The 26,574-nt window shown below is 43.3% G+C and overlaps 1 protein-coding gene across 4 annotated transcripts in view; it reads right to left on the bottom strand.

Annotated features, from left to right (window-relative positions):
• LOC308314710 (FYVE, RhoGEF and PH domain-containing protein 4-like) overlaps window positions 1–26,574 on the bottom strand; it is an 88,627-nt gene that overhangs the window by 3,187 nt on the left and 58,866 nt on the right. For all 4 annotated transcript variants that reach the window (XM_080762361.1, XM_080762363.1, XM_080762362.1 and 1 more), the window contains 15 exons: window positions 25,189–25,344; window positions 21,363–21,567; window positions 14,582–14,996; window positions 10,056–10,145; window positions 9,501–9,646; window positions 8,454–8,610; window positions 7,497–7,635; window positions 7,057–7,115; window positions 5,695–5,841; window positions 5,285–5,457; window positions 4,241–4,271; window positions 2,660–2,752; window positions 1,820–1,945; window positions 1,195–1,332; window positions 866–1,009 (listed from right to left, as the gene is read on the bottom strand). In XM_080762361.1, the coding sequence (XP_080618487.1) occupies window positions 866–1,009; window positions 1,195–1,332; window positions 1,820–1,945; window positions 2,660–2,752; window positions 4,241–4,271; window positions 5,285–5,457; window positions 5,695–5,841; window positions 7,057–7,115; window positions 7,497–7,635; window positions 8,454–8,610; window positions 9,501–9,646; window positions 10,056–10,145; window positions 14,582–14,996; window positions 21,363–21,567; window positions 25,189–25,344 (2,219 nt within the window). The remainder of the gene's footprint in view (window positions 1–865; window positions 1,010–1,194; window positions 1,333–1,819; window positions 1,946–2,659; window positions 2,753–4,240; window positions 4,272–5,284; window positions 5,458–5,694; window positions 5,842–7,056; window positions 7,116–7,496; window positions 7,636–8,453; window positions 8,611–9,500; window positions 9,647–10,055; window positions 10,146–14,581; window positions 14,997–21,362; window positions 21,568–25,188; window positions 25,345–26,574) is intronic.

The raw sequence follows: 26,574 nt of genomic DNA, 5'->3' as shown, positions 1-26,574 counted from the left end.
AAGGCCAACCACACCAATGCAACTCATGTGCAATGAGATCTTAAAAACCGCATTGTCCCGTCTCGACCAGGGGGGCAGTCAGACGGATATTTTGTGTAGCCACTAAGGAAATGAAAGTTCATATAATGGCCTGTTGTGGCGCTGTCATTGGGCTCAACAAAACCCATAGCCCCATAGAAGTCCATGTATTTGGGCCCAACTTCACCTAGACTGTATTACCTTAATAAACATGGTCATGAATACTTTTTGCTTCCAGTCACTAGTTTAAAGTCTCATTTCTAATGTCATAATATTCTTTTTGGAAAATTATGGTCCCATTTATTAAAAAAATGACCATAAAGTCGCGCATGTTCTGAGGGGCGTGGCTACCGTTACAGTCTATGAACGGGATCCCCCACCCACTCGAGTCTAAATAAAAACCAACGAAGAAGAAGGGGGAAGTCCCGCCTCGTTGTCTGGGCCAGCCAATGGGCCAGCTGGCCTGAACTGGGCCAAAACGGATCTAGAAAGATGGCGACTTCCATTGCAAGGACTGACAGGCTTCATTTTACGTTCACATTAGACCCGCGGAACGCTTTGTCCATATTTTTTACAGTCTATGGTCTCGACCCATTGGTGTGGTTTGGGCTCTAGGTACGACGCCTGAGGACCTAGGAGATGTGACCGTCACCTGGAACATTCTATATAAAATATCAATAAATATTAATAACTTTTAAGCACTAGTTTCAAAGCGTCAACGCTTTAGTAATTCACTTTGCGGATGGTGGGTTTTCAAAACACTGTTATTATTAATAATTTTTCATGTTTTAATTTTTAGACTCGTCTGTGAGGTTTGGAGTCCAAGGGTTGCATTGGTCTAGTTTACCTGTGGAGCTCCATAGACGTAGAGCACCAGGCATTGGTTCTTGGGGATGACACACCAGACCTTCTGCCACTGCTTGGTCTTCTCACAGTACTGCCGAAGGAAGCTGAACATGAAGCTGCTGTCCGTGAACTGGGCCGCCTCCATCTGCATCGTAAGGAGAAGCATGTGATACTACTGTATACACGTGAGCACCAAATGTCGAATATGAGAGGACCATTGTTTTATGGTTGAAAAAAATATGTTTAGAGATACGTTTACTATTAGAAAAATATTCAGGTCATGGTTATTGGCGTGTGTGTGTGTGTTATATAGGACATAGCGCTCCTCACCTCTAGAATTCCCTTCTTCTTTCCCTCGGCTCTTTCTTCTCCAATCAGGATGGAGTAGCAGTCTTTACACACTTTGTTGAGCTTGTTGCCGTCATACTCCAGCGCCACCTTATTGTCGGAGCATTTCCAGCACACCACCTGATCACAATAACAAACGTTAGAGAATAATACTATAACTATTCACTATAGACACTAGGCAACGATACCTCAGCACTGAGGTATCAAACCTTCATCTCCCACCAATAAGAAGTTGAAGGGTACATTCTTAAGTCTGATAATGATGTTCAAATCATGTATACTTTACATTACTTAACAATACAATTTCCCAAATTATTTCCCCCCCCCTACATTTTGGCAAAAGACATATCCATAATAAAAAGACATATCCATAATATCCTTAATGTTGAGGTGCCCACTGTTCCTACATCAGGTGCGCCCACACAGCTAAATGTGATCTACCCCTGTGCTACTTTTGATACTTTTGTCAAGTTTAAGGCACACATTTACAAAAAAAACCCACACAGAATATAGAATAGAATAGAATAGAATATGGAGATAAGAGGTTTCTGTCCGACAGTAACGATCTTCTAAAACTATAAAAGCGTATAAAAGCGAAGTAACTCACATAACCGCAGGCTCGACAGTGGTGTCTCCGTCTGGTCAGAGCATTGAAGGACTCCTTACATTTCATACACATGGTCACCTCATTGTCTCTGATCCACCGAGGTGCACGTTTACCCAGCTCCGCCGTCTGTTGGCACACACACGCACAACACACAGCTTGTAGATCTCATGTTTTTCAATAAACGTTCACATGTGGGCGAGTGCATGTCAATTTGGTGGTCCTTGACATGAATATGTTTGAGAACCAGCGATCTATAATCATAATGAATAATAAGAGGGAAAAGGGTCGCTTCCCTTGTTCTATGAACGAGAATACAACACAGTCTGTAAAGTGAATACAGATTATACAACAGGTCATTTCGAGGAAGCAATCGGTTTGGTTGAAACAGCTTCTAGTCGTTCCTTAAACCAGCGCAAAGGAACACCTAATCAAAACAAAGATTTCAGCTGTGTTTTTCTCCCAGAGCGCAGCAGACTCGGTGGCTAGGTTAGCTAGTTTCTTGGGACATTTGTAGTCGTAGTGACTACATTAAAAATATATGTCATTTTTCGGCGTTTATCTCAGTTTTAAGGGTAACTGTTGTATAATTGCAATATTATGAAAATTAATGTATGCCTGCGCTACCTTTCGGAACTTGCCCTGCGGGTGAGTTCCTACGGCACCGCAGGCGTGCATTAAGGACGATAAAAAACACCCTCTTGTATAATAGTGCTTAATTATAGAATATACTGTAGAATACAGAATACAGAATTTAGCAGAATGGATTATAGAGTAATACAATTTACTGTATAGATTAATAGATGATAGAATATCACTGTGATTTTTGTAACTGACACGTACTGATACTTCTCCTTCGTCCACCTCCTTGGGTGCAGATGCCGTCTTGAATGTCTCGTTTTTCTGCTGAAAGATCTCAATGGTCTCCTGGAACGCCTGTAGGACACACACACACACACACACACACACACACACATCATCAGAACGCACTACATAACCACATAAAACACATACTGTGCTGCAAATTCATTAATATATTGTTGCTGTTGGCAGAAACCTCTTATCTCCATAATTATTTTAACTTTTTTTTTTTTTTTTATATAAATTAATGCCCTAGTTGAACATACTAAAGCTTTGCCCACAAGCATCAAAACTAGCAAATAGCAGATCAAGATACAAGCTATTTATTAATTTGAAAATTGAAAAGTAACAGTTTTGGACATCGTATGAGGTTTCCACCTGACAGAGACTATATACAGGGCTGCACATAAGTGGTGCGCCAGTGCTCATGCGTCGTCAAAATTCATTATGCGCTGTCAATCAAGCACCGGGAAGCGCTTCTGCGTACCAACAGCTGGGGCCGCCCAGAATGATTATTATGGCAGAATACTAGTAAATTCTGTGGCGAGAGCATTTCCCACTGACTGCCACTCAAAGTAGCTACTACTGGCCAATCACAGCACGTCTTGCACAAGTGCACTGGCCATTGTGGCTAATCACAGCGTGTCCTTACTCAAACAAGTTAAAGTTGTAAAAGGGCATGCTTTGGATGCTTTGCACTCTTCCCATTCGCCGCTGTGCTTGTGTTTGTTTTCCGGGTGCGATGCCCTCTGTCACAGCACCGGCCAACGACTTTTTACGGGTACAGGTTTTGGGAGTGCAAAGCATTGCGGACTGGCACTGCTGCTGCACAACATGAAGCTTATCAACATGACAACAACATACTGTCCCTTATTATCGTAAAGTCGGGTAGTGTACATTGTTTATTTTGCACAGAGGAGCCATGTGTGTCTGTCTGACTGTCTGACTCTGTGTTGACTGTGTGTACGTCGCCTCGGCTAAAAACAAAAGGGAAGCCTGACGTATGCTTCGCCGTACGACGTGTCGTATGTTAAACAAATAGCTGATCTGCAAGCTCACAACGTGTCGCCTCCGCAACACGTTGTGAGCTAATAGATCGGCTATTAAAAAAATAAAATAAAAAATAAGTATCTAAATATTGCTTTGATGCTCATATTATCCTTGGGAAGTTTTAAGAAGTTTGTATTAGAATATGCATATAGGGATGGAATACAAATGGACCTATAGCTGTAATTTGCAACTAAAGATTTTTTTTAAATAATGGGATGAATCTAGAGTTGCAATACTCTCCATTGAATCCCCAGTCCCCACTTATCCAATAAATATCATTTGCTATAAGTTATTCATGCATCCCTCTTTTATCCATCCAGCGAGACGGGTCGCCGCATTTTAGGAGCACCAAGTAACTCCTCCAGGTGCTCCTCTGAGTACTAGACCAAAAAAGTTGTGTGCAGCCCTGACTATATAGTATATAGTCAGGGCTGCACACAACTATATACCACACTACACACACATAAAATGCATGCATACAGTAATGTAATAATAAATAACACATTCATGTACCTTTATCCAGTCTGCCTTGTCCTGTTCAGTGCTGAGGGAGAAACAAACAAAGGTTTTCATATGGCTTGTGAAAAGGTTATACATGTGATACATCACCACAATATAGCACTCCCTCTCCTGTCTCACGGCCCTTCAGATGGCCAGCGACTGATGCCGTTAGTAATTCATTCAATATAAATATTTTTCAATATCAATACAGAGAACTTGAGGGGCGAAATTGCAAGCGTATAATGGGCGTGGTCCCGTGAAATTGTCGTACATGTGCTCGTTTCGTGCACACATCCTCGACTGACTAGACCTGAATTATGTTGAACTTTTTACTGAGGTTCAAGTGGTTAAACTTAAAAACTTTCAGTCTGTCCTCCAGTCTGGAAATGGATATTCTTTCAAGTTTTCCTCCGTTACTGTATCTTAGTGGGAAAGATTTGCACATAAGATTCTAAGAAATAATATAATAATTCAGGGCTGCTGTTAAAAAAAAGTTATTTACAGGGGTGCCCTGAGTCAAAACCATTTGAGAACCACTGGGAGACTGGCAGGTTGGGATACTTGGTCATACTAAGCTAATGGATGAAATTATTCATTCTATGAGAACTAGTTTACATAGTAATAGCACTAGTTCCATAGTTGTGAACGGGTAGGTGGTTTGAGTGTGCATTTTAAGAATTCAGTCAGTAAAGTGGTGTATAAAAATTTAATTGTGCAAGCACCATACAGTACATATACACTTGGATGGGGATGACATCCACCTAGTCTATCCTTTTGTCTGTGTTTACCACCTGTACCTTTATTTGTCACTGTCACATTTGTCCACCAGAGGGTGCTGGTAACAGCTAAATAAACATGGGCTGAAGGCAGCTCAGCTCAGCTGCACATATCTAGGTTACCTCCTTTTAAATGCTATTCACCCAAAGCAGTGGTTGTCAAAGTGGCGCCCGGAGGGTCCTTGAGGGGGTTGTCTCTCCAGCAAAACATTTACAGTTTAACCACTTTAACCCTATTTTATACTTGAGAATTGAATGCTGCGTTGGTGTCATCATGTACCTGGCCTGCAGTTCCAGGGTCCTCTCCTTGCCAGACACCTGGAAGGTGTGAGGGTAGTCGTCGTTGTGCGTGGCCAGGATCTTCATGCCATCGATGCCGATGCGCGTCCTCACCGTGTACTTGGCCGCGCCCAGGCTGAACTTAGGCACGCAGTACAGCAGCATGTTGTTGAACTGATGACACACAGACAACATACAGTATATGCCGTTAAATGTGGTAGCTTCCACGCAGAAATTTTTGTGTCTTCATAAATGACCCATCATATCGTTGCGTTTTTTTGGGGGCTTCTCTTTTTAAATAGCCTAGTCGCTTCTTTTGGGCTTGTTTTCATAGAACTGGCTGCTTATTTATCTTGCATGCATAAGAACATGGCTGTGTAGTGCAGAGTAGAGCAATGTGTTTAGTCTCACCAGGAACAGGTATCTCTCCATGGCGTTGGTGTTCCTGGCAGCCAGCTTCAGGATGTGACCCTCCTTGATGAACTCGTTGGAGGCGTTAACGATGTCCTCCTCCTCGCCCAGCATCTCATAGATCTCCAGCAGTTTCTTCAGATTATCCTGAAAACAACCAGGAATGAACACGGAATGTTCACACAAAACTGCAATGGGGCTACAGATGTAGCATTACTTGCCAGACATTTCAAGCACCACCAGTTTCATATGCACTACTAGGCCACGGACCCCCATCTGAGCCAATCTACAATAAGGCTAAAGTAAGGCATGTGGGACCAGCTCAGTGGCCTTGTGGTTAACGTGTCCGCCCTAAGACTGGGAGGTCGGGGTTCAATCCCCGGCCGGATCATACCAAAGACTGTAAAAATGGGACCCAGTGCCTCCCTGCTTGACACTCAGCATCAAGGGTTGGATTGGGGGTAAGTCCCTGCGACATACTAGCGTCATGTCCAGGGGGTGTACTTGTACATCAAGCTGCCTCACACTACAGAAACAGGAGATAGGCTCCTGCCCTATGGGCCTCATGGCTCGGCAAGGCTACTTACTTAAGGCGTGTGTGGGTTCTATCCACAAGAAGAGAGACACTGGATGTGGCACTAGGTCAGACACCAGAGGGACTGTGTGGTCCACATTAGGCAGACCACTTTTAGACAGAATGTCCTCTCCATCAAGGGAAGCCTATGATGGAATAGCCTCCTAGTCACTCTAAAGGAAAGCCCCACCTTGTGTAGTTTAAACTCACAACTAAAATAATGGTCAGTATATCAATAGGTTTTGATTGTCTGTTGGCTGGGTATTAGACTATATACAGTAGGTACTTATGTTGTTAGTTGGGCATTAGGTATGGCATCTTTATTTTATTTATAATTTTTGTAGGCAGTTGTATGTTTCTTCTCTATATTTGCCATGCTGTCACTGTGGTGTATTTGTATTAGAGCCCTGCAAGCCCATCGGGATCCGACCAGGTCCCGACCAAGTCCATGTAATGTATGTGTTCTTGACTTATTATTATTGTGGGTTTGTTTTTTATCATGCAGCGCGAGAGTGGAGCGGTGCTGATTGACAATGCAGCAGCTGTTGCTGCTGTCTTGAAAATAATTAAATGAATGAAGTACACTGTACAATTGAACTCTCAAGATTGTACAAAATGGAACGATTAATAATGGTTCCCTTTGTACACTCGTTTACAGTCCCTTTGGGACCATAATTATTTGTACACTCCCAGAGTTACAGAACCGCAAAGGACTTGACATTGAGAACCAGTGCATTATTAACCTACGGTGACAGATGATGACCACTCATCATCACGTCACTACTTACGGATTTTCGAATGGCGCTGTTGGAATGAGTGGCTGCCATGGCGATGATGTCTAAGGACTCTAGGGAGGACACGAGGGGTAAACATTGCATCATTATCTTTTAGACTAGAGTATACATGACAGACAATAATAGAAATAACCAGTGGTAGAAAAAGTTAAAAAAAAAAAAAAAAGAAACTCTAGTAAAAGTATCAATACTGCAATATATAAATACTCTTGTCCCATTTCACAAATTTTCAAATGCATACAATGTATAAAAGTATTTTGAAAATAGCAGTAGATTGGCTATTTTCAACATTCAAACGTTGTTTGAACGTCATTTGAATGCCGTTCGAACGTCGTTCAAGCGTCTAAAAATGTGTATGTTGTATGTTCTCCTTTATTACAATTTCTGTATGTGGACATAAATAGGTTGTTACAATGTGCGTGTACTGTACGTACTCTCTGCGTCTCTGCGGTCGGGGTCCTCCTGGGGTAGTTTCTTCAGGTAGTCTTTGAGCAGCATCTCGTAACGAGGAACTCTCTGCACCGGGCCCAGCATGTGGTGCTGCAGGGTCAGACTCCTACACACCTCCTGGCTCTGATTAACCACAACATCCACACATGTGACTAATTAGTCATAGTTAGATTGAACTCTATTCTAGAGTTCAATCTAGAATAGATTGAACGCATTTCAAGTGTCGCTGAAGTATGATCGTTCATTTATGAAAAAAGTAAACACACAAAGTTGAAATATGAAGATAAGAGTTTCTGCCCGACAGCAATGACATTATGCAATGCGTTGTGAGTGTGTAGGTCTGCTAAGTTCAGCGCACAATGCAGAATGAATCAGGCATTACTGTCCAGTGTCCATGTGCTCTCACTGCTCTGTGCTTGTGGAGCAGCCTGCGGTTAGGTTACAGGAGTCACACATATACACTTGCGTTGAAGTCAGTGTTGCTTTTGGCAGCAACTTTAGATTTTAGTTTTAGTCATAGTCTCTTGAATAGTTTTCATTTAGTTTTAGTCACCTAGAAAGTTTTAGTGTTAGTCTAGTTATAGACTAAATATCATAAGATTTAAACTTGTAGATTGGCTATTATCAGCATGCAACTAATTGTAAAATGACTTACTGTATACTGGATCTCTTGTCCACTAGTCCGCCCTAGTTTTTATTTGTTGACGAAAGTGTTGGTATATTTAGTCTTGGTTTTAGTCATCGTAGCTTAGTTTTCATTTAGTTTTCGTCAGTAGTCGACGGACATTTTTCGTCTTAGTTTTAGTCGACGAAATCAACACTGGCTGTGAGCGTATAGGTCAGCGCACAGTACAGAATGAATCAGGCGTTACTGTCCAGTGTCCATGTGCTCTCACTGCAACAGCAGCCTGTTAGGTTACAGGAGGAGTCACACACAGTACCTGGATCTCCAGGATGATGGCCTTGAAGCTTGGCGAGCGCTCCGGCCACTGCTTCAGCAGCTCCATGGCCTTCTCAAAGTTCTTCACGTACTCGGCGTACATCTTCAGGAAGGGAGTGATAGTCAGCAAGATGTCCCCGATGCGAGGCGTCGTCTCCCTGAGCACATGATGAGAGACACAGACATACATATAATATCACTCAACATTTTGTCAGGCCAAAGTCCTAATCTGCCATTTGTGAAACAGCGTGAAAGGAGCCCTCCCCTACCCTAGTGCTGTTTCATAAACAACCAAAATATGTTTTGAAGAGATTGGAGATTGAGGCCTTTGACCTTTACGTTCTTGAAATATCCAAGAGTTTTTCTGGAACATCGGACATTAATATTTTCGCTAGTTTGACCACTTAAAATACTCTTGAATCTTAAAGTAGTTGTAGATAGCCTATTTTCGGCTTCCATTGGAATCCAAATGACTGAAATTGGTTATGACGACTGAAACATTGAGGGTCTGAATTGAATTGTTCCTCGGCTGATCACGTGACCACAAGTTCCCCGTATGAAGATGAAGTGTGGAAGGTCAAGGGAAAAACCCAGCGGGAGATTCTGATCTGAATGGCCTGTCATGATTCATTACTGCCATTAGACCCACGTTACATCACATTACAGCTCCAAACCTTCGCTTCGTTCCGAGCAAAACCAATATTCAAACATTTCTGCTGTGTTGTTCCTCCCAGGACATCAGTTTAATATGGTTATTTATTTTATTACATCATTATTCAGGGTAGGTTCGCTGAGCACAACTGCTCTTTTTCACACTCATACTGTACAGTTAAGACAGACTCACTGTACAGTGGGGGAGGTGGGGGGTGGATTATGAGTAATCTTATACCGCAATGGAACCCTTTTGGATTATTGTGGGTCAGATGTATGTTACATGTGACATAATGTACGTTTTATTTCATGATCAATAAAGACACCAATCAATCAATAAGTCAGACATGACAGACATGACATGACAGACATCCCTAATCAAAGGGCTTGAACTCACCACTCCCCCATGCGTTTCTCCAGGGCTGGGTACAGGAACTGGCTGTGCAAATTCCAGATGGATGAAATGTTAGAGAAGATGTTTTTCACCACCTCTACTGGGAAGGATCCTTTATTTGCCTCCTCCATCAGCCTGGCACAGAACACCTGTAGACCCACACATACTGTATATATATACCCATCAAAGTGTATTGTTGATGGCAGGCAGAAACCTCTTAACTCATTGTTTTGTTATGTTTTTCATTTTTTAAATTAACGTCCTAGTTGATCATACTACATGTAGTATTACCCAAGAAAAAAGCCTCAAAAGTTGAGCTTGTAAATCTACTGCTTTTGATGCTTTTGAATTTGAATACTGAGAAGTAACATTTTTAAACCCGACAGAGAGGATGTATAGTTTGCTGCGGTATCTTTAAGATATTTTAAAATATATCTTTGTGCCCAGAACATAACTAACTGAATAAATAACTTCAATCAGGGGAGTGTATGGTAAAGAGGTTGTCTGGCCCTTTGAACTGCAGCGTTTGTCTGTGTGGGGGCGGGGCTTCTTCCTTACCTGCTCCAGAAGGTCGAGACGCTCCACGTACGCTTTCTCCGTCTGCAGGAGCTCGTTGGCGATCTTATACAGCTTCTGCTCGTTGGTCTCCTGGAATGCAAGGACAGGAGGATATATTGTAATATAAAAAACAGGGGAACATTTTCTTAACCCTATTCACTTCTTTGTACAACAACCTGATAGGGTTGTATCAATATTGGTAGTATTGATTGATAGTATTGATTAAGCTCAGTCGGTATATAACGCTCGCCTTTGAACCACAAGGTCATGTAAGTACCGGGAGCTGATGGTAGGTGTTGCGAATCCACCTCCCAGGAGTCTAGCGCACAGAAATAAGGATGGAATCCCGCATTCTAGCTGATACCGACAATAAAATAACCCCCCCCCCGACCTGAAAGTGAAGGTCAGCAGCATAACAGTAAACTGTGATGTCTATTTGTGTCCACTGTTTCACAAGACAAATCGCTGACATAATGCTCTGCTCAGAGACGAGTGAAAGGAACCACTCAGCTCACATGGGACAGAATTAAAAAGCGGGCTGACTGGACAGCATTGCGTAGGAGGAGTGCTGGTCAACCTAGAGGTCAGGGACACGCAGACAATGTTTACTCCCACACTGTCCTCATGTGCAAAACTCTACATTACAAGCTTTCTGCAAGTTCCTCTTTCTCCACTTAAAAAGCCCAAAAGTCGACAGCACAAATTCACTGAGCAACAACTAGTCTCTAGCATGAGCTTTTCTTCATTAATATCTTCACTGTGATATGCATAATAATAAATAAATAATTGTTTGGCCACTTAAGCCCTATTAGAATATAGTGAATCTACAAACGTACACGCCTGATGCAACACATTGTCAGTTTATCAAGATCTGGGATACGGTTGGGATCTGGGATACTCAATACTCAGTCATTATTTTAAGATTAGAGCATTTGAGAACTTTTGAAGTGGTGAAAACTAGTAGCAATAATGTGCAGAAGCATCTTCCATACAAGCCTAATGGTCTGGGTTAATTCATAAAAGCAAATTAAGTTAAAGCCTCAATATGTGATTTATTCACCTGTGTGTATAACAGCAGGAACAATATTACTAAAACATCCTAATTTTACATATTGTGTAAATTGTTTAGGAACCAGTAACAGTTTTGGGGGGGGGATCTGTTTCACAAATCGCAGATTTGTGAAACAAGGGGTTAGGTCTCTGGCACAAAGTCTTGTTGTATTGTATTGTTTCCAACAGTGTACACGTACAGGTTCCTGTCAGGACAGGATATGAAACTTGTTGAGAGGAAATGAGACAGATGTTTCATACCACAACTCCACATAGTAGACAATGTATTCACATTGTCCAGTGGTTCTCAAAGTAGGGTCCCGGGGAACCCCCAGGGGTCTCTGAGGGGTTTCCATGTGCTCCCATCAAGGAAAACGTGTTAATATGGCATCATGATCAGTTTAACCCATTATGACCTGAGGCAGTCGGCAGTTCTCACACTCAACATTTCTCAAAAATGTACAAAAATAGTAAAACGCCAAATACTTTCCTGAATCCTAATGGATTAAACCTGTTTAAACCTATTTCATACTTTGACTACCATAAAAAACAGACCATCTTCTACAAGCTCACAATCTGCTTTTTTATTTTATCTTGAAACCTTGACAAGGAACTATTTGAGAACCACGGCTCTAAACTGGAGAATGAGCTCTCGACCCACATGGACAAAAGAACACCAGTATGCTGGTTACAGTGGTTAGTGGTCACATGTCTCACCAGACCATTACGCTGACATAAAAGCTGAGAAAGCAGAACGTTTAGAAATAAACACAACAATGTTGTTCTGTCAGAGCAATGAGAGAAACGGCTGTACTGTACAGTAGGTGACACTACTGTAAGTTTTGTTTAATCAGGCAAACTAAATATAAAAATGTCCTTGGCTCAGTGACTCCTTCTCCACAAGTTAGATGCTATTAATGATACTTAATGCTATCAAAATATGTACACGTTTAATAGAGTATGCCTTGAATTAATTTGAATAATATGTTGTGACAGCGCTGCAGCCTTGGTGGAAGAAAATTAAGTAATTGAAAATGTGGCTGGTTAAAAATAATTAGACCACTGCAACTGTGACTGTCATCTTTTAAGAAACTACAGCATGCATTTTAAAACTGTTTTCAATATTTGACCATATTGTTTATGTCCCTCAAACGTATTTCCAATAGTTTTTAGCCTAAATCACCACTTCAACCAGTTCATGTCATTTCTGTTTGGCTTAAAGTAATTTTAGCTGCAGTAGACCTACCGGTAGGGGCGCTGATATGCACATTTTTAATCTTTCAGTCATTATTGTGACTGCAGGTTACATTTACTATGAAAACCTGCATCTCCCGTCCGTCAGTTAGTCACCCCACGCCTCCATGGTCACGCCTCGTGACATCACACCTCATGACACGTCACGCCACCATATATGGCCATCTCCATATATGAAGATCAGTACACTGACCTCATCAAACCCTGAATAACCATACATGGAGAAGACTGGATCATCACCTAGATCTCCATAGGAGCCAGCCAGAAACTCTACATCTGAACTCAAACCTCACACCCTTAGATCTCCATATATGGAGCTGACATGTCAGAAAAGGTCCTCCCCACCTGTCCTTCCTGTTCTGACATTCCATATGTTGATCTGACCTCATCAAACCCTGTACACTCAAGACACGCTCCATATATGGCCAGTACAGAATATACAGAATACGGATATTGTAAACAAAGTGGAAATGCAAATTTGGAACTGAAGACTGAAGAGGGGAAGGAATTATACAAAGTAGGGCGTACAGGTGACATCACGCATATGACCAAATCATTTGAGCTGTTCCTGAGAGCAATTTCCATAAAAACGCCATATTATGAGAAAGTGGATTAGATGATAATTAGATGGGAATAATCATCAAAAGGGGAGGAGATCGACTTGACAATTAACCCAGACTATAACCTGTTTCGAACACTATCTCTGTCGGGTGGAAACCTCATTATGTCCAAAACAGGATTTTCAGGATTCAAATTCTCAAAAACAGCTAAAAGTAATGAAACCTACAAGCTCAGGCGTGTGCATCTGCTACTTTTGATGCTTTTGTGCAAAAGTAAGGTGTAAAAAATATTAAATGAATAAACAGTTAATTGACAGAAGACAAATACAGGGTTTGTGCCCGGCAGCGTCGCTATAGGCAAAGATCTGTGTCTGAGGCAGCAGACAGAGATGTGAACACAGACTCCCATGATGTTCACAGTCAATCTATTCTGCATCTGTTCACTACCACTACAGACAGGGAGCTATTCTCAGGTTGACGGGGGCAAGACACACGCACGCATGCACGCACGCACACACAGCCACTTAAATGATAATATTTGACCTCTAGTAGTGGGCTGCAGACCACTGGTTGAGAAACAAATTCTCCAGTCCCATGGAGAGAAGACATAACACATCTGGCACAGAGGTTATAAATACACATCACTGAGGTGCAATGGCACCAAAATACGCACACTCGCGCACGCGCACACGCACACGCACACACATACCCATTTAGCACTACTACTGTACGTGTGAAATCCCTGAATATAGATGCCTATTACACCATCATTTACACTATGCTTATGCAAACCCAACCACAACAGTGACATCGCCAACATTTGCTACTGGGGGTCCCTGAAACAAAAAATATATAACCATCAGACCTGTCTGAAGTGAGTGGTGCTGTACTGTACTGTACTGTACTGTGTGGTCACTTTAGGTGTTGCAGCTAGTACGTACACATACACATACACATACGTACGTACGCACACATATACAGTATACACACATACTGTAGCTCCGCATAGGAGTGGCACTAGCACCACTCAAAAGTATTTTGAGATGGCGGCCCACAGACAAATATATCATTTGGGGGGTCCTATGAAAACGTTTTAGGACCACTGATATTATAGCAACAGAAGGTTTTCAGAAAGCCATTACGATTTAGAAGAGTTGTTCAGGTCTTAATGGGTTAAGATACTCAAAGGAACAGTGTCCGTGTACCTGTGTAACCTTATTTATCAACCTACAGTGACTGATGACCATGGGCTTATAACACCAGAGGGAGCTCCCCCAACATTTGCCACCACAATGTGGAGTGCCTTACCATTCCTGCCCATACTTAAAACTATACTAACCTAAAATGAATGGCTGACCTTAAATTACAATTGGGATTAGTTGTATTGTATTGTATTGTATTGTATTGTATTGTATTGTATTGTATTGTATTGTATTGTATTGTATTGTATTGTATTGTATTGTATTGTATTGTATTGTATTGTATTGTATCGTATCGTATCGTATCGTATCGTACAGTACTATGTCTTACTGATGGATTGAGTACAAATGAGTACAATGGAAACATTTTTGTGTTCTCCCTCGAGCATAACTTTTGACTGTACAATAACCAACTTGGAAATAAAGTATTCAATCAATGAAAACAGAAAACACCTGCACTCACCTTGGGTTCTGGCGCGCAGTCCTCATTCTTCCCGAGGGGCTCGCTCTGGGACTCCGGCTCGCTGTCCTGGTCCTGGCTCTCAGAGTAGTCCCCGCTCTGTTCCGCGCCGCCGTCCGCCACGACTCCATTGACCAGGCCGGCCGGTGCCGTCTCTATCCTCGCAGTGCCATTGTTCCTGTTCTCCTCTTTCGTCCTGTCCTCCTGCTCCGAGGAGGTGTCCCTGTCCATCTGGGCTAGCACGCCATTGGCCGCCGGTTTATAGTGGACACCCGGCGGCGGCGGCGGCTCCGGGGGGGAGCAGGCGCCCGGCGTTCTGCCGCCGGTGTCCGGCTGCCTCTGCCGGTGGTGAGCCGGGGTGCAGTTGGCCGACTTGCTGATGTGTTGCTTGCCGTTGTCTCTGTTGGTGTCCGTGCTGCTGGAGGAGCGAAAGGGACAGAGAGGCAGAAGGAGGAAGTCACAACGCGGCTCGCTCACTCCCTCGCTGGCTGACAGAGAGCAGACTGACTGGGTCAGAGGAAATGGGAGCAACGCAGAGCAGAACAGAGCAGCACAGAGAGCAGAAGTCCAACTCACTCAGCTACCGTTCAAGCCCTGTGTGCGCGCGTGTGTGTGTGCGTGCGTGTGTGTGTGCGTGCGTGCGTTTGTGCGTGCGTGCATGTGTGTGGAATGTGGAGACTCAGAGGCAGTGACCTGAGGGATCATTAGTGTGTGTGTGTGTGTGTGTGTGTGAGAGAGATAGATAGAGAGAAAGCACGAGAGATGAAGAGAGAGGGTTAAAAATAAACCGGTTGTGATACACAAACTTCCTCCAGTCTTGTGGGGCTGCAGAGAGCGGAGGGGGCGATGGAAGTGTGGAGGAAGTACGAGAGGGGGGGGGGGGGGGGGGGGTGTAGGAGGAGGTGAGGGTACAACGGCGGTCCCTGGAGGTAGACCCCGCTGGCCTACTTCTACAGTAACACCTCTCACACACAGAGCCCGTTCACATGCTTGTGAACAGGCTCTCTCTTTCTCTTTCTCCCTCTCTCTCTCTCTCTCTCTCTCTCTCTCTCTCTCTCTCTCTCTCTCTCTCTCTCACGTACGGGTCGTACGCACATACTGTACATGCACGCACACCCACACCCACACACACCCACACCCACACACACCCACACACACACACACACACACACACACACACACACACACACACACACGCACACGCACACGCACACGCACACCCACACACACACACACACCCACACCCACACCCACACACACACACACACACACACACACACACACACACGCACACGCACACCCACACACACACACACACACACACACACACAGAGATGACCATCCGGTAGCACCATATCCTGTTGGAGCAGTGAGTCCAGCTGTTTCCCAGTCACCTGCGTTGTTCCGTGCATCTGACCACTGGTCCCTTGCAGTGTTGTATTGTTTAGGGATGCCACGATGATGATGAGCGTTGTTATAGTTCATCACGACAATCATATCGCAGGGGTTTTAATTCATAGTGAAATTGTCCTTGACCTAGTAAGTTTGTCTCTGTCCTTGGGCTGCTCCCTCCCCCCCCACCCCCCTCCATCTACATCTATATCAAATGTCTTCGCCAAAAAGAGATCTGCTTTTTTTTCTGGCTAATGTTCCCCCCAGAATATGGATGCTGGGGTTCAAGTGGTTAACAAAAGTATTTTGATTATGGTGATAATATCGTTAATCGCAATTATTTTAGCCACAATAACCTTCAGATGAAATGTTCATAATTTGTCCCGTCCCAAAAAGGTGGTGCAGTCTCTGTGCATTGGACCACGTACTCTCAGTGGCAGCGTTGCAACCAGTGCTGCCACAGATTGCCTTTTCACCCACTATCATGTTTCTGTATTTCTATATCAGCACATTCGGTGCCTGACTGTGATGTGACCTCTTGTCAGGCTTCCCTCCTTATTACCCAGGCATGAAAACTTCATAGACATTAATTATAGCAGTGTGTATGATCGATGCCACCATCATCCATTATGACCTACTGTCCATCTTACAAAATGAGCTCAGGTCAACACGATTATTTATGGTTTATGAAACCTCCATATAAGAAGATACGTACCAGCTGGCTGTAATGTGTGATTTCTGACCTGCTGACACAATAGAAGGAGAGCTTCTTCCAGATAGTAATAATGTGTCAGTATGTGCATAAAAATGCCTGTATTTTCAGTGAAACTTTAGACATTCCTCCATTTCTAATGGAATAAACTCATTATGACTTTTTTTTTACGGCTGTGTTTTCATCATTTGGCTCCGGCGAACCTCGTATTTTACAACAGAAAGTTGGATTCAACTCCAAATAATCACTCTCATTGGCAGCATTGCACAGCATTGCAGTAACCCAGTTATCTGTTTCTGCTGAGGTATACGTTCTTTCTTTTTTTTTTTTACAGTGAGAAGAGCCAAGAAGTATGACACTGCAACCTGAACAAAAATTATGCAGGGTAAAGTTTTTACTGTTAAAATGAACCTGCTGTGACCCTGTAGCGGCCCACAATACAATTTAAAAATAGCATATCTACAAGGTTGTTTGTGAGCATGTAGATCTGCCGTTTTTGAAAGATTTTGACAAATATTTAAACATCTATATACAAGTCTTCTCTTATGTCTGTCCCTAATATGGACACAAACTATTTTCAGATGGCTCCGCGGCCAAATTTAGACACACAATTTTGGGAGTCCTTGACATGAAAATGTTCGAGAACCACTGATCTAAAACAAGTGGATTAACTGGAGGCTCACTGAGGATACATACTAGTCCCTTAAGAAAACAGGAAGTATGATTAAAATAGAGGAAGAACAACAGCGTGATGAGATGCTATGTATGAGTCATTCTCAGGCTGAACAGATGAACAGAAACCTTGTATCTCCATTCTCTGTAGTTCAACCTGTAGTTTCCCTGCTTTTCCATTCATTTGTGCCCTACTTCATCATACCAGAGTGTCACACGAAAGAAGTGAAAATAGCAGATCTGCAAGCTTGATCTACAAGCGTGTGGATCTGCTATGTTACTGTTCACTATTTATAACATGTTTCTATTTATTTATCATAATAACAAAAGGAACGTTGCAAGGACATGCAAGGTTTTCACCCGACAGCAGCAACATCCTATCCTAAACATACAACACGGCTACAATCACAGTCACTTTTGAAAGCGACAACACTTGCAAACAAGAGAACTTTGTCATTTGTATTCATGCACAGGTCTTTACCGCCATGCTGACCAAGACGAGAGTGGCATTACAAACAGCTGAATGTGCACTAAGGTATCCTCAGCAGGCCCCATGGAGGCAGCTAGCAGCATTGTGAACCAGATTGATATTTTAGTGGGCTAATTATTTTTCCTGGAAGATTGCAGGCCTTTCTGTTTCACCACTAGAGGGGGCTAATGCTCTAACATCCATAGAGTGGTAATGATGAGGATAAAATGCGATACATCCACTCAGTTCTAGTGGTGGTTTCAGAATGCCGCTCATAGACCAGACCACCATTCATAAGAGTCTTTCCCTTTAAGAGCTACCAGCTGATTTTATGAACCGGAAGTAATAATGAATAGTTTCCGGGGGAACTCTCTAAGGACCTTACGATGCTAAAACGTAAGGTCGCATCTTCTTTTTTATTGGGCTCCAAAAACATAGATGTTTTCTATGATCACATCAATCTGAGCTTCAATTCTGAGAAAAACGCCACTAAAGATAGTCTGGTCGGAGTAAATGGTCGGAGTAAAAATATTGAATGAAGTGCTGCCTGGTGATGAACAGCTAAGAACTGGTGAATATAATATTTGCGATGCTGGATCGCATTATAACATTAAGGGTGTGTCCGATCACGTCCTAGGCGATCTGTGCCGATTAATTTAATCCGTCCGAACACACCCTTAGCAGAGATTGAGTTAAGTAAAAGATTGCCTCAATATCTGCCACAATATCTGCCTCTGAGATGTAGTGGAGTAGACGTATAATTGTAGGGAAAATTGACTTGTCTCTGTCGGGTGGAAACCTCATATGTCAAATAAAAAAAATAGTAAAAGTAGCAGATTGAAGAGCTGAATAGCAAACGTGACTCTCGAAAGTCGAAACGCCATGCTTCGAGATTGTGACACTAGTGTAGAAGTAGGGCGCTAATTTATGACAAAACACTTAGAATATAGAGATTTCCCGTGCGACAGCAACAATATAGAAAGTAAAATAAAAGTACAGTAGGCCTACTTGGGTAAATGTACAGTACTTAGTTCATTTTGACCACTGCTCGGTTTGGCCTTGTTCTATGAGGAAAATATAGCGGCGAAGGGTGCAGAAAGAGAAACCTTAAGGGTGCAGAGAGAGAGAGAGACCTTAAGGGTGCAGAGAGAGAGAGAGAGAGAGAGACCTTAAGGGTGCAGAAAGAGAAACCTTAAGGGTGCAGAGAGAGAGACCTTAAGGGTGCAGAGAGAGAGAGAGAGAGAGAGAGAGAGAGAGAGAGAGAGAGACCTTAAGGGTGCAGAGAGAGACCTTAAGGGTGCAGAGAGAGAGACCTTAAGGGTGCAGAGAGAGAGAGAGAGAGAGAGAGAGAGAGAGAGAGAGAGAGAGAGAGAGAGAGAGAAACCTTAAGGGTGCAGAGAGAGAGAGAGAGACCTTAAGGGTGCAGAGAGAGAAACCTTAAGGGTGCAGAGAGAGAGAGACCTTAAGGGTGCAGAAAGAGAAACCTTAAGGGTGCAGAGAGAGAGACCTTAAGGGTGCAGAGAGAGAGAGAGAGAGAGAGAGAGAGAGAGACCTTAAGGGTGCAGAGAGAGACCTTAAGGGTGCAGAGAGAGAGACCTTAAGGGTGCAGAGAGAGAGAGAGAGAGAGAGAGAGAGAGAGAGAGAGAGAGAGAGAGAGAGAGAGAGAGAGAGAGAGAGAGAGAGAGAGAGAGAGAGAGAGAGAAACCTTAAGGGTGCAGAGAGAGAGAGAGACCTTAAGGGTGCAGAGAGAGAAACCTTAAGGGTGCAGAGAGAGAGAGACCTTAAGGGTGCAGAAAGAGAGACATTAAGGGTGCAGAAAAAGAGACCATGAAATGATCACAGGCGCATGCAGCCAGACAGCAGTGATCCATCACCATGTGAGCGTGTTTCCCAGCTCAGTGTAACACATTAGAGAACTGGCTGAATGTCGTGTTTCTCTGCCGCCTCAATGCTTTTGCCCTTAAGTTCACTGTATGAGCGGCTGGAACAAGGGCACTATTGTTTGTGTGTCACCGATAGCCTTTCGCCACCAATAGGCTCCCTCACACACTACAACCTGTGGCCACATTACACACTGCAGCACATCAGATGGATGCGACAGACAGACTATAAAGGGAAAATATGGAAATACAAATATAATTTGTAGAATTACTGAACCAAAGTTTGACCGTTGACAAAATAGTACAAGCACTGTAGCAAAAGCTATTGACACACACACACACACACACACACACACACACACACACACACACACACACACACACACACACACACACACACACACACACACACACACACACACACACACACACACACACTCTAAGACTAATATAAGAATTATACAACCGACCATCATGTCCACAGTCCAAAAACAAGGACGTTAACAATAACATAATACACAGACACTCACACAAGTGACTCGACAGATGGATCCTGGAAACAATAGATGGTCGAAAGAGACTTCCTACCTCATGCCACTAGGTTTCATGTTACTGCAGTGAGTTGTGGCGAGGAGCTGAGTTTCCCCGAGGCTGAACGGATCTCCTCTCATCCCCCTCGCTGTAGCTCTGGATGCACAAGGCTGAATCTGTGTGTCTATGTGTCTGTGCTGAGTTAATACCACTGAGACAGGCTGGAGCGGATAGTGTAGTTCTCTATCTCGATTCTCTAGTACATTAATATACTGCTTCTGCTTTTTGTGGCCTTGAAATAGTAGCAGGGAAATGTTAGACAATAATATGTTCCGCCGTCCAGAATGTCCCTGGTTACCACAAGCCCCTTGATGAGGCTGCTCTGTTGTGAAAGCTATAATGAGATTGGGATTTATTGGGATTTCCACAGCTTGACCCTCTTCTATCTATTGTACATTTCAATGCCATTTAAAGATGAGGCGGGTAATTAAAACCGCTGACCGACTCAGCAGGATTCATTCAATGAGAGCAGAGTCCACAAAAGCACTTGAAGTGAGCAGAGACAAAAGCAGACGCCACAGGCATCAAATCGCTTGATCCTTAAAGGGACACTTCGCCCGTTTCCCAAAAGAAATATGTTAATGACGTTTAGAAGATTTAGAACAGGGGTTCCCAAAGGGGTCCTTGAGGGAGTTCCAGGGTCCGTTCCCCAGCTAAATGATAGTTTGGAACCAAATGGACCCGTTAGTTGTACACTCTCAGAGTTAAATTAACATTGATTTTACAATATACATTGGGGTCCCAGAGATAGAAATGCCATTCAATAGGGGACCGTAGCCCAATTCAGGTCAAACTGGGGGTCCTTGAAATTAAAATGGTTGAGAATCACTGCTAGAACTGTAAAAGTCTTCTCTTATGGGGTCCCTGGCATATATTTTTCAAATGGTGGTCTGTGGGCTGATAAGTGTCGATTTGGGGCTCCTTGACATGGAAACACTGATTTAGAACACTTTCCTGGGGTCTTTATGTGTGTAATATGTGGTTTTAGATATTTTACATTTTAGCAGTGTCCATGATGTCATGGACCAATGATGATGATGATGATGATGACGTGTGTAAGGGACTCACCATTTCTTCTCAAAGCTGTTGATGAGGTCTGTCACTTTGGAGTGTTTGTCTCTGGATCTGTCCTTGTTGTTCAGGGCTGCCCCTCCCCCTCCCTCCTCCATGCTGCCTCTGTACAGCGGGCTCTGGATGTGAGCCAGCGGGGACGAACACAGCTCCGTCACTGGGCTCTGGAGGTGAGGCGGCTTCGGAGGCGGCTTCGGAGGCACTGAAGCAGAGACAAAGAGGAGAAGAGTTCATTCTGTCGACTAAAACTACGACGGAAAATGTTCGTCGACACCCTTTTTTGAACTGACGGAAACTAAATGAAAACTATTATAGCCATGATGACTAAAAGTACAATTAAATATATTGACAATTTCATCAGCAAATTAAAAACTAGACTAAAATGTAATTTTAGTTATTTTATGCTTGGCTGAGTGAGAGCGCAAAGCTCACAATGCGTCCGCGACACGTGCGCTTAGATCGGCTCATTTCGCCACACATCTAAGCATAAATCAGGCATTACAATGCCATCAAGGCCTGCCAACTAGGGGTGCAACGGTTTTCAACCGAAAACCGAACCGTTCGGTTCCACATACACGGTTCAATGCGCTCTAATGAACCGCGCTATTTCGGTTTGCATTAATTAATTTATTACAGCTGCGAAGAATGTATTTCTCGGTCACACACTGGCCTACTTAGAAGTCTAGCACTCTATCGGTCACACACCGTCCTACTAAGAAGTCTAGCACTCTTTCGGTCACAGAAGTGTAGCACTCTGTCGGCCCACCCCCTACACGCACACACACACACACACACACACACACACAGAGAGAGAGAGACGGCATGATGAGGAGAATCCAGCACTCGTCTTTAAACGTCGTTCTTGGAATAATTATTGATCGTCATACACAGAGACACACACAGCGGAGTAACCTCGCGCCAACAGGCTTCTAAGCACGGTCGTTGTAAGTTTGTTCAGATCTGATTCTGCATCTGCACTCGCTGTTTGAGTGCTAATTAAGAGGGAGAGTGAGAGCAAAAACAACCCGCAGCAGGACGATCATTCCGTCAGAAAAGTACCAACAAAATACTCCCATGTCCAATCCATGACTGTAGATAGAAGCCCTTCTTCTAATAATATAAGCATAATATCCTTAAATCCTCATGTAGACTTATTGTAAACTTTTGTAGGCTATTTTTCTGAGAAACGACGCATTCACTGTGAATGACTCCCCTCCCAGGAGACACTCTCCTCTCCTCTTTCCTGCATGTGCTTAATGCCCCGTGTGAGCGCATAGGTGCATTTATTTCCCCTTAAAAATAATGATGAGGCACATTAAAATAGCAATATAAGGTTTTTTTCCCCCTTTAAAATAATGAAAAGGCAGAAATGCCTAATAAAATAATATATGCTAAAAAAAGAGAAGAAAAGAAAATGCTATAAATAAACTTTTTTGAGTGGTGCAAGCCACTGCCTGGCTGGCTGGCTGGGTATGAGCATGAAAACAGCGTGGTTGTTTTTCACCACCTGTGCACAACCTAACACACACGCACATTATTAACTGTATATATGATGATTTCGTGTGTGCCAGTACAGTGACACTAGTACAGTACAGTACAGTAGAGGGTAGAGTAGGGCGCGTTCCTGGGGATCACTTCACAAGGGGGTATTTTTTTTTACTGTACCGAAACCGAACCGAAACCGTGGCCCCCATACCGAGGTTCGAACCGAACCGTGGTCTAACTGAACCGTTGCACCCCTACTGCCAACATATATTTTATTCTAAATCAACTGTAGGTGTAGCGACATGCTGGAAGCTTGTATTGTAGTCTTTTTTGCTACTTTTGAAATATGTTGAAAGTGAAATGTGAGCTTTATAAATATATTCCCAATGAGAAGTGTTAACAAGAAAGTACTTGGCAATACAAGCTTTCCACCTGACAGCAATGTGTTTAATTGCTGAAGGGATACATTTTTAAAAGCTTCAGTATACACAGGTTATGACAATACATGTTGAGAACAAATTGAAAGACATGGAATTAATGATGACCATGATAGCATAATATGGCCCATTTCAGCATGGGCTTTGAGTGTAATTTAACAGTGTAAACTCAAGAGGGCAGCACAAGCCCCCTTAAAATCTACCCTGGCCTCAGAGCAAGGACTCTGACCTCTTTTGACACAAATCATGCTTGCTCAAACTTGCTTAAACATTTAAAACAAGACCTGGTGTGCTTAAGTGACCCAGACTGACTTTATTGACTATTATGCTGAATTAAAAAACATGAGCTCTTGGTATATGCATTTATTTGAGTTTTACTTAATTTTATAAGCTGTCTTCACATCAGTTAAACGTTAACTAGGGTCAACAGGTTCCTGTTGGGTTTACAATGGCTTCCTCGTCTGTGTGGAGAAAGATTTACCTAGGTCAAATAAAAGAGGAATGCAAGTCAAGGTTCTTCTAACTCCAGCCTCTTCTGCTTTCACTGCGTCCCAGTGGTGGTGTGCAGAGCATGTGCTCACTCACAATGTTGAGAGTCATGACTGAGGCGTACACTATACTGACCACCGTCAGTTTCAACCTAATACAAGGCGTTTGTCTCCGTTAACAGTTTTCAAATTAATATAATTCTATATACAGTATATGGTGTAATTAAAAATCAACTGGGTTAATTATCTTGCGTATCCTGCAGACATCAATTCCATAATCTACCGGTATGAATGCGTATAGAGTCTGACTGGAACTACTCCCACACCTCCCGAAATCCGAGAAAATAATCTCCATCAATTCCCATTCCCCCGATGCAAGCTATATATGTTTTGACTAATTTGATTTCACACAGACTGTATGACGGAAGCATTTGAAAATTGTGTGAGTCAACAGTCTGGCTCCAGAGACTATGATGACGTCCATGACTCATTGATTCATGCTCATACTCACTGTTGATGATCTGTGCAACATATCCAAATGATGCATAATACGTTCACTGGCAATAGATGTAAATCCATTCATTTATAGTCACTGTTAAGAATGTGCATTTATAATATGAATCGTCAGAATCAAATCCATCTAAGCAGAATCTATGCTCTAGTCTTGACTCACTCGTACTTGAAGCTCCCCTCACGGTCTGTGTTGCTGTATGCTGAAGGCTGCCTGAGGACCACAGAGGCACAATGTTCTCTGTCATTTCTCATGTCTCTTAGCTCTGAGCTATAGCCTGTAACTGCCTTCAGCTGTAAAGAAACACACTTTACTCTGCCTGGCTCTCAATGGCTCTGGGGGGGGGGTGTTGTAACAACCCAGGTCACAACCAGGAAAGGAAAGAGGTCGCAACACCTACGTACAGTATACTGTATGCATTGTAGAACGACAGCAGAGCTAACAAAGACAATGCAGAGCTCAAGACCCTGATGCTAGACGTGAGGGTGTGGAAAGTCAACGATTCAGGAGTCCCGTGTTGGTGTTGTTGGGTTGGCTAGCCCGCACTCTCTCATCACATCACATTAAACCTCTCCTGTGTTTCATTGTCATGCTGCGTTCACGCTGGCAGATAAAAAATATATATATACAAAAATACAAAGCTAAACAGCATATCTGTCGTTTCGTATCTGAAGTGGAAGCCAGCTCAACTTATTTGTAGCTTTGTAGACGTTGTAGCTGCTACAAGTCTTTGCATCTTTGTATTTTCATGATGCTGGCTTGCTTCCAGCAACTGTTGTTGCTGCTATGACACCTGAATTTACTCCTGGAGGTCAATAACGGTTAATCTTATCGGACGCACACACACACACACACACACACACACACACACACACACACACACACACACACACAGACAGTACCTTGTGGTTTGGGCTGCAGTGTGGGCCTGCTGCCAGGGGCTGTTCCATTGACTCCTGGCCTGCTCTTCTCTCCACCTGCAGCTCTCTCTGCTCTAGTCAGACAGGCTCTGACGCTGGGGGGACTCTTCTGACTGCACAACGAACTGCTGCCCACAGCTGAAACACAAACACACACACGGAAGCGTCATTCAGTGATGCTCAACCTTATGACCCTGACCTCCCAATCTCAGGGCAGACACTCTAACCACAAGGCCACTGAGCTGGTCCCCGGCCGGGTCAAGGCCTGTGGTGGTAAACGTTTTACCACCACAGGCCTTCGGTATGTAATTAAAGTTTTCAAATACTTTTTAGTGGAGTAGAAGTAAAAGTACTGAAAACTGAGAAAAAACTCAAATAAATACCTAAAAATTCTAATTCAATACAGTACTTGAGTACTTAAGTTACTTTACACCACTGCCAATAACAATGGGACCCAATGGCTCCCTGCTTGGCCCTCAGCATCAAAGGTTGGATTGGGGTTAAGTCCCTGCGACATACTTAGCGTCATGTCCAGGGAGTGTACTTGTACATCAATCTGCCTCACGCCACAGAAACAGGATGTAGACTCCTGCCCTGTGGGCCTCATGGCTCTGCAAGGCTTACTTACTTGCAACCTTATTAACGACTCTATCCTCCTTCCCCGGGAGACTCAAAAGGAAAACAGATGTTGTCTTAGGACTAGGTCAACCTAGAGGGGACTGTGAGGGTGCAACCTAACTTATGGACAGAATGTCCTGGCAGTGCAGCATGGAAGTTTGCTGTGGAACGGTCTACTAAAACTATACCATTCAAGACTGTCCCAACTGTCATATAGTTCAATATAGACCCCTGGGGCGGGGGGACTCTAGTCAACGAAGTATACAGGGTTTATATGGTCAATGATGTCAAGCCGTGCTCAACAAATAAACACATCCAAGTATAGAAAGATTAGTTAGTGTCCGTTGGTCAAAGATGTTGAAATATGGCTGAAGAAAGAGGAAGACAATATGTTGGGTCATTAACTGTGACGTTAATGTTGACAAGCCTGAAATCAGTCTGATGCAGTGTTTTCCAAGCCGGGGGTCATGGCCCCTTTGCGGCCTTGTCTATCTGGAGGTAATCAAACGTTTTAAACATGTTGTACAGTATGTTTTCAATTTGATATCAGTCCAACTTGTCCTACTTTAGGTTCGGTATTTGTAGTGCGCCCCCCATCCAGTTATTACACTGGCCCGGGGCACAGTCCGGAGAAAGAGAAAAGGAAGGAGAAAAAGTGAAAAACTTAGGACAGCTTTGATCCTCAAAGGGAGTTTGTTCCACAACTTTAATAGACTTGTACGTCTATTATCCTGTAACAGTAGGGCATAA

This window comes from Protomyctophum bolini, assembly GCF_963924005.1.
Source record: "Protomyctophum bolini genome assembly, chromosome: 4".
Classification (NCBI taxonomy): Eukaryota; Metazoa; Chordata; class Actinopteri; order Myctophiformes; family Myctophidae; genus Protomyctophum; species Protomyctophum bolini.
The sequence above is the reverse complement of the archived record's forward strand: the minus strand, read 5'-3'. Positions and strand labels throughout refer to the sequence as shown.